We start from the raw sequence: 15188 nt of genomic DNA, 5'->3' as shown, positions 1-15188 counted from the left end.
GGGCAATACAAACTAACACTCACGCCAAACCCAGACAAAGAAAGACAAGTGAGGCAGCCATTTTCCCTGATCCCCTGGTTGGCGCACGCAGATAGTGGGCGAGAGATTCCTTCCAAAGCTCCGGGAGTGGGCCCCCGTGTTATCCGACAGAGAGGCAGAGTCAGAGGCCTTTGTGTGGGCCGAAAGTGGAATCTCCAGGCCGCCCCAGCGCCCTGGGAAAGCTGCGCACGGGGAGGGAGCGAGAACTAATTCCAACGCTGGAACTTTTCTGTGCTGGTGGGGGTTTCACTCAGAGGGTGAGGCAGTCGGCCTGATATCCTGGTCTGCATGCACAGATAGTGAGCGAGAGTTTCCTCCAAGCGCCCCAGGAATGGGCACCCGCCCGTGTTACCGGACAGAGTGGCAGAGCCAGAGGTCTTTGAGTGGGCGGAAGACCCGCGTGATTATGCTAGCAGCTCTGACTGATTGAGCCTTACCCAGAGCCCTGTGCTGAGTGGAAATAGAGTGGGGAGTTGCCAGCTCTTTGAGCCTCTTACTCTCCAGACAGAGGCAGCAGCAACCTCATAGCTGGATTATCAGGCTACTAATTGAGGAAGGAAAGACTAGGAGAGAGGCTCCAGGAACACGGACTCTCTCACTGTCGGAGCCTATAAATGCTAATGAGACTCTACTGCCAACGAGACTAAAGCACAATACATGACATCACCATAGAGACTTATCAACTGCAAACCTCTACCTGAGCGTGCCAAAGTGGCAGAACCCGGGTACAGAGTCACCGACCAGGAAGAGGGAGAGAAAAGAAAAAGCAAGAAGATAACCTCTCAAAATCAAGAATAATCCGCAGACTTTATAACCTATCCCATTTCATTATATTTGTTCATTTGTTTCTCTTATCTTCATTCTTGATATTTTTTTTCCTCCTCCAATTTGGTCGATTAACTCTCTGCCGGTCTTACCCTCTCCTCTCCTTGAACTACACTACCCATAAGTGTTACATCTCTCATTATCTTTTCTCTTCTCTTCCTTTCTCTCTATGAGGGTTGCACTCCAAAACCCTTAAATCTCTCTCTCTCTCCCCTTTTTTCTTTTTTCTTCTTTTAGTGGGTCCCTCTTTTTTTTTCTCTCTCTCTTTCTTTTCTCCCTCTATATTAGTTTCTTCCTTTCTCCTTTATATCTCCTCTCATTCAAACCTCAATAACAAACAAATTATCGTATCTGGGACTCAAACTTATGTTTGTGGCATTTTGGGGTTTTTTTACTTCACCTTTTTAACTCACTAGCAGTGCTCCCATCCCTGGAGCACTAGTTCTATCTAGTTCTTGTTCCACTAAATACAATAGTAATTTTTTAATTTGTCCCCCCATTTTCCTGTTTCCCTCTTATTCCTCTCATCATAACTCTTAGTCAACCAACACCTAAAAGCAGATCATTTTATTCTTGACCCAAATTTTTTCCTTATTTGCTTTTTGTAGATCCATATCCCCTTCTTTATTCTTTCTTTATTTTTTTTTTGCCCCTTTATTACTTTTCCCCAATTCAGGCCCTCCATTACAGGCACTGTTTGTTATAATTCACAGTTCACCACAAGACTTTCTCAAGAAAGAGGGAAGAGGAGAGGAGAGAAAAAAAGGAAGGGGGAAATAATTTCCTTTTTTTTAATTTTTATCTTATTTTATTTTTATTTATTTCATTATTAATTTTTTTTAAAAAAACAACTCTTTGATTTTTTATTTTTTTAACTTTTTATTCTTTATTAAATCTCATTAATACTATCAACAAAACCACCCTCAGATGCCATTAAGGAAGAGAAAATCGAATATCATGGATACAAAAGAAAGAGAGGTAACACAGCTAGATGAGGAAAAATCTATAAAGAAAAAATTTAATATATTGGAAACCTTGGAGCTAAATGACAGAGAATTCAAGATTGAAATCCTAAAAATACTCAGAGATACACAAGAAAACACAGAAAGACAATTTAGGGAGCTCAGAAAACAACTCAATGAACACAAAGAATATATTTCCAAGGAAATTGAAACTATAAAAACAAATCAAACAGAGATGAAAAACTCAATTCATGAGCTGAAAAACGAGGTAACAAGCTGAGCTAATAGAAAAGGCCAGATAAAAGAGAGGATTAGTGAAATAGAAGACAAGCAAGTTGAGGCACAACAGAGAGAAGAAGAAAGAGACTCAAAAATTAAAAAAAATGAGATAGCCCGACAAGAATTATCTGACTCCATCAAAAAGAATAAAATAAGAATAATAGGTATATCAGTGAGAGAAGAGAGAGAAAATGAAATGGAGAACATACTCAAACAAATAATAGATGAGAACTTCCCAAGCCTGTGGAAAGAACTAAAGCCTCAAATTCAAGAAGCAAACAGAACTCCGAGTTTACTTAACCACAACAAACCTACTCCAAGGCACATCATAATGAAATTGGCACAAACCAATGGCAAAGAAAAAATTCTCAAGGCAGCCAGGGAAAAGAAGAATACAACATATAAAGGAAGGCCTATTAGATTATCATCAGATTTCTCAGCAGAAACTCTACAAGCTAGCAGAGAGTGGACCCCGATATTTAAAGTCCTGAAAGAGAGGAACTTTCAGCCACGAATACTATACCCATCAAAGCTATCCTTCAAATATGAAGGAGAAATAAAAACATTCACAGATACAGAAAAGATGAGGGAATTTATCATCAGAAAACCCCCACTCCAGGAATTACTAAAGGGGGTTCTCCAATCAGATACAAAGAACAACAACAAAAAAAAACAAAGCCACAAGTAAAAGCTCCAAGAAGAACACAATAAAACCAAATTTAAACTGTAACAACAACAAAAAGAAAGGGGGGGAGAGGATGGAGATTAACAGTAGCAAAGGACGATGGAGTGCAAAAGTACTCACAAAATAGTTTGCTACAATGAACAGGGTAGGAACCCTTTTCATTACTTAAAGGTAATCACCATTGAAAATTCCACCACAGAAGCACATGAGATAAAAAAGATAGCAACAGAGGAAAGATGTATGGAATACAACCAAATAAAAACAAAAGATAGAAAAATGAAAGAGAAGGATCAAACAAGACACAAAACTAACAGAAAGCAAGCTATAAAATGGCAATAGGGAACTCACAAGTGTCAATAATTACACTAAATGTAAATGGATTAAACTCACCAATAAAAAGGCACAAAGTAGCAGAATGGATTAAAAAAGAAAATCCAACTGTATGCTGCCTACAAGAAACTCATCTAAGTAACAAGGATAAAAACAAATTCAAAGTGAAAGGCTGGAAAACAATACTCCAACCAAATAACATAAAAAAAAAGCAGGCGTAGCAATACTCATATCTGATAATGCTGACTACAAGACTGCAAAATTACTCAGAGACAAAAATGGCCATTTTATAATGGCTAAGGGGACACTGAGTCAAGAAGACATAACAATTCTTAATATATATGCACCAAACCAAGGAGCACCAAAATATATAAGACAGCTACTTATTGACCTTAAAACAAAAACTGACAAAAATACAATCATACTTGGAGACCTCAATACACCGCTGACGGCTCTAGATCGGTCATCCAAACAGAAAATCAACAAAGATATAGTGGCTTTAAACAAAACACTAGAGCACCTGGATATGAAACACATCTACACGACATTTCATCCCAAAGTGACTGAGTATACTTTTTTCTCCAGTGTACATGGATCATTCTCAAGAATTGACCATATGTTGGGCCACAAAAACAACATCAGCAAATTCAGAAAAATCGAAGTTGTACCAAGCATATTTTCTGATCATAAAGCCTTGAAACTAGAATTCAACTGCAAAAAAGAGGAAAAAAATCCCACAAAAATGTGGAAACTAAACAACATACTTTTAAAAAATGAATGGATCAAAGAAGAAATAAGTGCAGAGTATATATACAAACAAATGAAAATGACAATATTACATATCAGAATCTGTGAGATGCAGCAAAAGCAGTGATAAGAGGGAAGTTCATATCACTTCAGGCATATATGAACAAACAAGAGAGAACCCAAGTGAACCACTTAACTTCACACCTTAAGGAACTAGAAAAAGAAGAACAAAGAAAACCCAAAACCAGCCGAAGAAAGGAGATAATAAAAATCAGAGCAGAAATAAATGAAATAGAGAACAGAAAAACTATAGAAAAAATTAATAGAACAAGGAGCTGGTTCTTTGAAAAGATCAACAAAATTGACAAACCCTTGGCAAGACTTACCAAGGGAAAAAAAAAAAGAACTCATATGAACAAAATCCAAAATGAAAGAGGAGAAATCACCACGGACACTATAGATATACAAATAATTATTGTAGAATACTATGAAAAACTTTATGCCACTAAATTCAACAACCTAGAAGAAATGGATAAATTCCTAAAACAATAAAACCTTCCTAGACTGAGTCAAGAAGAAGCAGAAAGCCTAAACAGACCAATTAGTAGAGAAGAAATAGATAAAACCATTAAAAAGCTCCCCAAAAATAAAAGTCCAGGCCCTGACGGCTATACCAGTGAATTTTATCAAACATTCAAAGAAGATTTGGTTCCTATTCTACTGAAAGTCTTCCAAAAAATTGAAGAAGAAGCAATACTTCCAAACACAAGTGGGATTTATCCCAGAATTTCAAGGATGGTTCAACATACATAAAACGGTTAACGTAATACACCATATCAACAAAACAAAGAATAAAAACCACATGATCTTATCAATAGACGCAGAAAAGGCTTTCGATAAAATACAACACAGTTTTATGTTTAAGACTCTCAACAAAATGGGTATAGAAGGAAAATATCTCAACATGATAAAGGCCATATATGATAAACCATCAGCTAACATCATATTAAATGGCATAAAACTGAGGACTTTCCCCCTTAAATCAGGAACAAGACAGGGTTGTCCACTCTCTCCACTCTTATTTAATGTGGTACTAGAGGTTCTAGCCAGAGCAATCAGACAAGACAAAGAAATAAAAGGCATCCATATCGGAAAAGAAGAAGTAAAGGTATCACTTTTTGCAGATGATATGATCCTATACATCAAAAACCCCAAAGAATCCACAAAAAGACTACTAGAAACAATAAGCCAATATAGTAAGGTCGCAGGATACAAAATTAACATACAGAAGTCAATAGCCTTTCTATAAGCCAACAATGAAACAATTGAGAACAAACTCAAAAGAATAATCCCCTTCACGATTGCAACAAAAAAAATAAAATACTTAGGAATAAACATAACAAAGAATGTAAAGGACTTATATAATGAAAACTATAAACCATTGTTAAGGGAAATCGAAAAAGATATAATGAGATGGAAGAATATACCTTGTTCTTGGTTAGGAAGAATAAATATAATCAAGATGGCCATATTACCCAAAGCAATATACAAATTTAATGCCATTCCCATCAAAATTCCAATGACATTTTTTAAAGAAATAGAGCAAAAAATCATCAGATTTATACGGAACTATAAAAAACCCTGAATAGCCAAAGCAATCCTAAAGAAAAAGAATGAAGCTGGGGGCATTACAATTCTTGATTTCAAACTATATTATAGGGCCAGGACAATCAAAACAGCATGGCATTGGCAGAAAAATAGACACTCAGACCAATGGAACAGAATAGAAAGTCCAGAAATAAACCACATATATATAGTCAAATAATTTTTGATAAAGGGGCCAACAACACACAATGGAGAAAAGAAAGCCTCTTCAATAAATGGTGCTGGGAAAACTGGAAAGCCACATGCAAAAGAATGGAACTGGACTACAGTTTGTCCCCCTGTACTAAAATTAACTCAAAATGGATCAAAGATCTAAACATAAGACCTGAAACAATTAAGTACATAGAAGAAGACATAGGTACTAAACTCATGGACCTTGGTTTTAAAGAGCATTTTATGAATTTGACTCCAATGGCAAGAGAAGTGAAGGCAAAAATTAATGAATGGGACTACATCAGACTAAAGAAGTTTTTGCTCAGCAAGAGAAACTGATAACAAAATAAACAGACAGCCAACTAAATGGGAAATGATATTTTCAAACAACAGCTCAGATAAGGGCCTAATATCCAAAATATACAAAGAACTCATAAAACTCAACAACAAACAAACAAACAATCCAATTAAAAAATGGGAAGAGGACATGAACAGACACTTCTCCCAGGAAGAAATACAAATGGCCCACAGATATATGAAAAGATGCTCATCTTCTTTAGCTATTAGAGAAATGCAAATCAAAACTGCAATGAGATACCACCTCACACCTGTTAGATTAGCTATTATTAACAAGACAGGTAATAGCAAATGTTGGAGAGGCTGTGGAGAAAAAGGAACCCTCATACACTGTTGGTGGGAATGTAAAGTAGTACAACCATTATGGAAGAAAGTATGGTGGTTCCTCAAAAAACTGAAAATAGAACTACATTATGATCCAGCAATCCCTCTACTGGGTATATACCCCCAAAACTCAGAAACATTGATACATAAAGACACATGCAGCCCCATGTTTATTGCAGCATTGTTCACAGTGGCCAGGACATGGAAACAACCAAAAAGCCCATCAATAGATGACTGGATAAAGAAGATGTGGCACATATAAACTATGGAATACTACTCAGCCATAAGAAATGATGACATCGGATCATTTACAGCAAAATGGTGGGATCTTCATAACATGATACGAAGCGAAATAAGTAAATCAGAAAAAAACAGGAACTGCATTATTCCATACGTAGGTGGGACATAAAAGTGAAACTAAGAGACATTGATAAGAGTGTGGTGGTTACTGGGGGAGGGGGGAAAGGGGGAGGGAAAGGGGGAGGTGGAGGGGCACAAAGAAAACAAGATAGAAGGTGACAGAGGACAATCTGACTTTGGGTGATGGGTATGCAACATAATTGAACAAGATAACCTGGACTTGTTATCTTTGAATATATGTATCCTGATTTATTGATATCACCCCATTAAAAAAATAAAATTATTAAAAAAAATTATACTTTGATATAGATAATTATGGTTATACATGAAAAAAAAGTTGAATAGAAGACAGATGGGACTTACATTTTATCTTTACATAGAAACCTATGATATAAATGTAAATGCAGATATGGTCTTATGAATAGATATAGAAAAATTATAGATATAGTTACATAAATATAGATGAATACATGGCTATAGATATAGATGAATATATAGATGATATAGAGATATAGTCTGATACCCAAGAAAACACTACCAGACTTCCAGAAGTTAAGAAATGACTAAATCCAAAATACACATCATATAGTAGAAACATACTTGCATAAGATTCAGTAAATGAAAATATTAGAGATGTTAAAATAACAACAACTGATAAGCTTGGAAAATATAAGACAACTAGAGAAACAATTAGTGACTGCTCACTAGACTAAATTCAAAATAAAAATTGAGACTATTGTTGGAATACTGAATGGAGCTTCAGAATATAAGGAAAGGTCTAACATAATTTCAATTGAAGTCCTTAAACAAGATTGTGCTTGTGTGTGTTGTCTATGTGTGTGTATATATACATTTATAATCACAGTCAATGAAATATTAACAACTATTGACAAGCCTAGATATTACTAAATCCAAGAGAATCAGCATGTAATAGAAACAGAGAGAAATTTTTCAAGTAGAAGAACAAAATCAATTCACAAACTTAAGAACTGTCACAAACCTTGCATATGACACATATGAAGAAAGGCCCACACTGAAGTCAAATTGATGAACAAGAAAGGAAAAGACAGTGATTGAAAGTAACCAAAGGGAGGGAAAACATACAAGTGACTCTTTACAAAGTAACCCAAGATTGACAACTGAATTCTAAACAGAAGAAAAGTAGCTGAAAAATAATTAAATATCCTCAATTCCTGAAGAAAGACAACTTTAGAATGGTTGATGAGTGAGTAGCTGTTTCAAAAACAAAGGGGAAATATAGACACTTTTAGACAAGCAAAAGCTGAATTTGTCACTAGCCTTTCAGCACTAAAATGTACAATAAATGCCAAAAGCAAAATGATCCTAGAATATAGCAAAAAGATGTAGGAAGAAATGAATAATAAAGAAGAGAGATATATTGGATAAATTTAAGATATTATTGCCCATAAAAAATATAGAGACAAATATATATCAATATACATAAGCAGCCCTGGCCGGGTTGCTCAGTTGGTTGGAGTGTCATTCCAATACACCACGGTTTCAGGTTCAATCCCCTGGTCAGGGCATATACAAGAATCAGCCAATGAATGCATAAATAGGTGGAACAACAAACCAATGTTTTCTCTCTCTCTCTCTCTCTCTCTCTCTCTCTCTTCCTCTCTCTCTCTCAAATCAATAAATAAAAATTTAAAAATATATACACATATATGCATAAGCATAACTGCAATTAAAATACAGAAATTCCTAAAACATAATAATACATGAATTGGGGTATAAGATAAATGACTTTATAATTTCTAACAGTCTTGCATTCTAAAGGAAACTGTAAAAGCATTAATTTATACTAAGAGATCGACAATGCATGCTGTGTGTATGAGGAAGCCCTTCACAATAGAAATGTATGTGATGCTGAAAATACTTTTATCTTCACTTTCCAAAATTTGATATCCATTAGCAGCAAGTATCTGTTTTGGCACTTGGGATGTGACAAATACGGTTGAGGAACTGAACTTTAATTTAATTAATGAGAATTGAACTTGGCATGTAGGTAATAGCTACTCTACTGCATGGCATGGCTCCAAGGTAACCTCTAAATCAGGGGTCCCCAAACTTTTTACACAGGGGGCCAGTTCACTGTCCCTCAGACCGTTGGAGGGCCGGACTATAAAAAAAACTATGAACAAATCCCTATGCACACTGCACATATCTTATTTTAAAGTAAAAAAACAAAACGGGAACAAATACAATATTTAAAATAAAAAACAAGTAAATTTAAATCAAGAAACTGACCAGTATTTCAATGGGAACTATGGGCCTGCTTTTGGCTAATGAGATGATCAATGTGCTCCTTTCATTGACCACCAATGAAAGAGGTGCCCCTTCCGGAAGTACAGCGGGGGCCGGATAAATGGCCTCAGCGGGCCGCATGTGGCCCACGGGCCGTAGTTTGGGGACCCCTGCTCTAAATGAATGGTGAAATCATGTGTACTATCCTGGAAGGCTGACGGGATGGCTGTTAAGAAATATCTAATAAACTTCTTATCATATAGCAAACTTTAATATTAATAAAGCAGAGCTAGCATTTTTTGTTTCTTCTGTCTAGTATATCATTTTATTTTTCTTTTCTCTGTTTTCTTATATTTAATAAAATCTATTTTAAGTTTTTTAGTGCAGTTTGATATCCTCTGAAATTTAATCATAGTGAATTTGATCACTCAGATTTCTACCTATATCTTTATTGCTTTGTTGCTATTGGATTTAACTCTTATTTCTTTCTGTCTCCTTCTGTACATTAGGAGGGTAATAAAATATGTTAATGCTATAAGATTACTCTTTTAAATTATTGTCTTTCCAGATTTTTAATTTTAAAGCAATTTAATATATTTTTATTATCATTCTTAATTTCTTATTTTACTTCTACCTATATATTAAGAACCACAAACCATTTTATTAGTGTTGTGTACAATGAATATTTAGACATTATTCCATTTTCATTCTCCTTTTTCCCCCTCTGGCAATTCCAAATGACCATTTTTATATTACTGTCTTTCTAAGTGGAAAAAATTATTCAGTATTCTTTTAGCTTGGTTTGCCTGAAACAGAGAACTCTATAAAAAAAGATATTTAGATATTTTACAGTAGAAAAATAATCTTTTCTTTTTATTCAGTGAGAAGAGGGGAAGAAAGGCAGAGAGACAAACTCCCACATGCACCCCAACCAGGATCCACCAGACAAGCCCACTAAGAGGTGATACTCTGCCCATCTGGGACATTTCTTCATTGCTCAGCAACTGAGCTCTTCTTGGTGCCTGAGGCAGAGGCCATGGAGCCATTCTCAGGGCCTGGGGTCATCTTGCTCCAATTAAGCCATGGCTTTGGGAGGAGAAGAGAGAGAGAGAGAGAGAGAGAAGCAAGAGGGGGAGGGTTGGAGAAGTAGATGGGTGCTTCTGTGTGCCATGACTGGGAATTGAACCCAGGACATCCACATACCAGACTGATGCTCTACCACTGAGCAAACTGGCCAGGACCTGGAAAAATAATCTTAATAAAATAGAATAAGGGGAAAGTATCTTTTACAATGAAGGAGACAATGAAAGAATTTGATGGTACAAATGTTGAGAAGGTACCGCGTGTTAGAGAGAGGGTCTCCAGACCAACTGTGAATGTAAATGACAAGGAGGCAGAGAACATGTGAAAAGCCACAAACTCTACCGATATTGAACTTTTTTATTTAAAATCACAGAGATGGAAAAACCCATAAAGTCATTATTACCCTCCTTCAGCTGAAGGGTTTGACTCTGAGTTTTTCCTCGTGTGCACAGATTGGAACCCCCTGAGTCTGTCCCAAATCACTCTTCCCTCATTGTCTTGACTGTAAACACTGGCCCTAGTTCATTGTTGTGGCCCTGCAGTGTTCTTAGTTACTTTTTCTTAGCTGTTTTCCTCTTCCCAATGAATTTGAGAAGGAATATATTATACATATAATGAAATACATGGAGAATAATTTCAGGGAATGAAATAAATTCAGGAAAAGGAAACCATGGCTGACAAGTATGATGTCTTTATTCCACTGATGTAGAAAAAAAGTAACTGTGCCTCAATCCCCACCCTTAGAACAAAGCATCCCCCAGCCAGTCAACAGGGAATGTGCCATGAGTCTTGCTAAGGAGAAGCATAGGTCTAAATAGAAGATGCTTATGGCATGTAGTCATAGAACTTCTGATGTTGAAATCTTTCATTGGCTTAGTACTCTAACAACCTAATGAACTCACCCGTGAATATGAGGTGGACAAAAGTATTCATATGCAATTACAAAAGATATTATTGAATTACACATATGAACATAAGAAACTCCAAGCAGGGAAAAAATGACCTGGCAGAAGGCCACACCCATAGCTGACAGTGTATAACCGGCTCAGTCCAGGAGGTGATATCCAAACCCAGACTTTACTCACTGATACTCAGCCGAACTCACATCTCCTGTCAACATGTCCCACAGCTGCTGCTCTGGAAACTTCTGCTCCCACTCTCCTGGGGGCTACCAGCACTACCCAGGCTCCTCCTGTGGCTCTTCCTACCCCAGCAACCTGGTCTACAGCACTGACCTCTGCTCCCCCAGCCCCTGCCCACAGGGCTCCTCTCTCTACAGTGCCCACCAAGAGACCTGCCGGGAGCCCACTAGCTGCTGTACATCCTGAGGACCCCCACACTCTGCAGTCCCTGCTGGACGACTTACTCTAAGTCTGTGGGCTGTGGGTCTAGCATCAGCTGCTCCCTCAGTTATGGATCCAGAGGATGCTACCCCCTGAGCTGTGGATCCAGTGGCTTCAGACCTCTGGTTTCTGGAATCTGTGTGTTCCCTACTTTCAACCATGGAGCCAGATTCTGCCATTCATCATATTGTGGTTTTCCTAATCTACAGCCATTTTGTGATGGGCCAGTCCACGGAACTCACTGTTACCAATTAACTTGTTGAACATCCAGATATGTTTGCAGAATGGCAACTATTTTATTCTCACAAATGACAACTCTTTTTCTGATCTCCAAAGACAAATTCCTCACCATTCTGTAGCCACACAGCCTAGCTTACAGATTGGCTCTTGCAGAACGTAAAACTAAGTAACAAACTTAAACTTTAAATATTAGCTGCATTAGCGATGGAATCAACTAGTTATTAGATTTCCTTCAAAATTAAGAAAATCAACCCTGGCCAAATAGTTCAGTTGGTTACTAGAGCATCATCCCAAAACACAGAGGTTGCCAGTTAGATCTCCGGTCAGAGTACATACATGAACAGATCAATGTTCTTGTCTTTCTCCCTCTCTCGCTCTCTCTGTTCCTCTCTCACTAAAACCAATAAATAAAAATATTTTTTAAAAAAGAAAATCTAGGCCCTGGCCAGTTGGCTCAGTGGTAGAGCATTGGCCTGGTGTGCAGGAGTCCCGGGTTCGATTCCCGGCTAGGGCACACAGGAGAAGCGCCCATCTGCTTCTCCACCCCTTCCCCTCTCCTTCCTCTCTGTCTCTCTCTTCCCCTCCTGCAGCTGAGGCTCCATTGGAGCAAAGTTGGCCCAGGTGCTGAGGATGGCTCCATGGCCTCTGCCTCAGGCACTAGAATGGCTCTGGTTGCAACAGAGCAATGCCCCAGATAGGCAGAGCATCACCCCCTGGTGGGCATGCTGGGTGGATCCTGGTCAGGCACATGTGGGAGTCTGTCTGCCTGCCTCCCCGTTTCCAACTTCAGAAAAATACAAAAAAAAAAAAAAAAAGAAAAGAAAAAAAGAAAAAAATCTAATTGCCTTAAGTAAATAAACACATTTATTTTGGCATCCATATATGTCATTGTTAATATCAATATTTGTTACTATTGACCAAGAATTTCACTACTTATTGGGTTTTTATATGCAAAGGATTAATTTGCTTTGTAAAGCAAGCTTTGAATTTTTAGAGGTTGGGGGATAGGAAATAGATATTTTGGTCCTTAAGAGTTTGCTTCCATTTTAATATAAACTTTCATAAATAAGCAAATCCAGAGCTCAGAATTTCTAATTTTTGCATCATGTGAGTTTTTACGTCATTTCAGGAGAAGAAGAGCAGGAAGTTAGTGGGTGTACCTGGAAGGCAGAGAAAGAACAAAACTTAGTAACTGTTAGGTTTGTACATGAAACAAACTTTGAATAGGAATCCAACTTGCATTTGTGTGTTTTCAGAAAATACTAAATATAAAGTTGAATAACTTACCTTAAGCTCATCTGATGTTGGTGAGTGAGAAGCCCATGTCCCTGAAACCCTGTGAATCCTTCTCCATGGAATTCATTTCTTCCTGATATGTGAGGATGAAGCCAAAATTCCCAGTATCAAGCCTTTGCCTCAGGATGTGTTACCACCACATTCACGGAGGCTCAAACTATGTACCGCTCAGTACCTCAGCCTTAACATCAACAAAAAATGGAGCTCCTTCCATTGTATGTTTTATAGTCACCTGTCCATCTTTTACAGACCAGGTATTTCAGAGAATGACACATGACTTTGTCAGACACCATTTGACCTGGAGAGTGACCTAAAATGAAAAACCATTATCTTTGTGCTGAACTAAATCAGTATTTAAAGAGACTTTCAAGTCATTATTTCTATAAAATCTTAAGCAGCTTTCGGAGGAAGATAAATGTTATGTCCCACGTTCCTTTAAACATGAGGCAGCAGAAGCCCAACTTGAGTCCCATCTAGCTGAAGATCCCAGTCCTACAGAGAAATTGATGCTCACAGTTTCCTGAAAGATGCAGTCCACCACAAAAAAACAAAACACAGGAGGAGTGTAGGGTAGATGTTTGGGACGATGACTTAGAATGGACACACCCCAAGTCTTTACAACATTTTGCACTTACCAGGGTCCAGGTAAGGCTATCCTTGTATGCCAGCAGCTTAGCCATAGTGACCCAGGTTTCCAGTTAGCCGCAAAGACAGCCCACTCTATCCCAGGTTCCCATTAGATCTCCCACAGGTCCTGTTCCTAACCAGACCCAACTTCCTCCTGCTCCATTCCCTGCCCATCCGGCACCCTCATTGGCTCTGTGAACTTTGTACTCAGGGGTTCAGGGCCAAAGCTCCTGATATCCAAGCCAGTCGACATCCAGGAATCCCAGTCAGCCTTTTACCAGCCAGCACATGATTCTCACTTCTAGGAATTAATGTATTCTGTCTCCCAGGAAACTCATAAGTCATTTCCATGCAATTTATTTCACCAATTTCTATTATTTATTTTTGTCACATTAGTGATTACAGATAACAGCTTTGCTTCCCCCCAACCCTAACTCTCCTATTTGCATTAGTCATGCCTCAGCAGTACCTTGTCAAACATCTTGTCAGTACCCATCCGTGCTCTAAATAACATTCATTCGGCTCTGCTTTTAGAGAATGCATTATGAACAAATGTTCTATTGCATTATTTTCCCCAGGGAAAATAGAATGCAGTCATTCCTATGTGACTCTATAATGAGAAAATTTGAAAACAATTTTTTTTAAAAATGTGGTTCCTGTTTCTCTGAACTTACCATTAGCAAGGTTAACCAAATAACAACTTAACAACAGTGATTAAAGCTGTAAATGAGTATATCCTCAAGTATAAGTGCACTTTAGCAATAAGAACTGAACTACCTTAGACATCAAGAAAGCTTCCTAGAGAGAGTATTTTACAAGCTGAATCTGGAGAATGAGTGTAAATAGCGTAGTTGTGGTTGAGACTCTAGTGAAGATAAGCAATTAGGAGATGAGTGCGCTAATTCCAAGGATAAAACCGATGGTTAATGGGGTCCAGTCATCAGAATATCTGCCTGTGTCCACCCTGCATTGTTCTGTCTCCCTTTTCTGCAGAAACCTTTCTCTTACTGGAAACCAACTGAACTTCAGTTCTTCCCTGAACAAGTACAGTAGTCTGCATTTGTCTTCTCTGCTTTGGTTGTTTGACTTTTCTTCCTATACTTCCCTTTACTTGTTCTCAGAGTTCTGGTGTTTTTAATAAAATAAGATAATCACAACTTCTAGGTTCATTTTTTTTTTATAGATAGAGACAAAGAGAGAAAGGGAGAGAGATGAGAAGCATCAACTCGTAGTTGTGTCACTTTAGTTGTTCATTGATTGCTCCTCATATGTGCCTTGACCCGGGAGTTCCAGCTGAGCCAGTGACCCTTTGCTCAAGCCAGCAACTTTTGGGCTCAAGCCATTGACCATGGGATCATGTCTATGATCCCACGCTCAAGCAGGCAACCTTAGGTTTCGAACCTAGGACGTCCCTGGTTAACGCTCTATCCACTGTACCAACATAGGTCAGGGAGGTTCACTTTTAAATGTCATTTTCTTTAGACTACTTATATTACCAAATAAAAGTTTGCTTTGGATCCTGTGAAATAAAGGCTACGATGAATTACAGTGAAATTTAAAGAGTGAGATGATAGGAATAAAGTCAGGTGAGTAAAGCAATCTCAA

The 15188-nt window shown here is 37.8% G+C and overlaps 1 protein-coding gene across 1 annotated transcript in view; it reads right to left on the bottom strand.

The window, feature by feature from the left end:
* The window catches only part of LOC136395486 (keratin-associated protein 13-1-like), a 32000-nt gene extending 20788 nt beyond the window's left edge, over window positions 1–11212 (bottom strand). Inside the window, exon 1 of the mRNA XM_066370379.1 lies at window positions 11179–11212. Within this exon, the coding sequence (XP_066226476.1) occupies window positions 11179–11197 (19 nt within the window). The 5' untranslated portion in view covers window positions 11198–11212. The remainder of the gene's footprint in view (window positions 1–11178) is intronic.
* Window positions 11213–15188: the final 3976 nt, after the last annotated feature.

The sequence above is a fragment of the Saccopteryx leptura genome, chromosome 2 (genome assembly GCF_036850995.1).
Source record: "Saccopteryx leptura isolate mSacLep1 chromosome 2, mSacLep1_pri_phased_curated, whole genome shotgun sequence".
Classification (NCBI taxonomy): domain Eukaryota; kingdom Metazoa; phylum Chordata; class Mammalia; order Chiroptera; family Emballonuridae; genus Saccopteryx; species Saccopteryx leptura.
The sequence above is the reverse complement of the archived record's forward strand: the minus strand, read 5'-3'. Positions and strand labels throughout refer to the sequence as shown.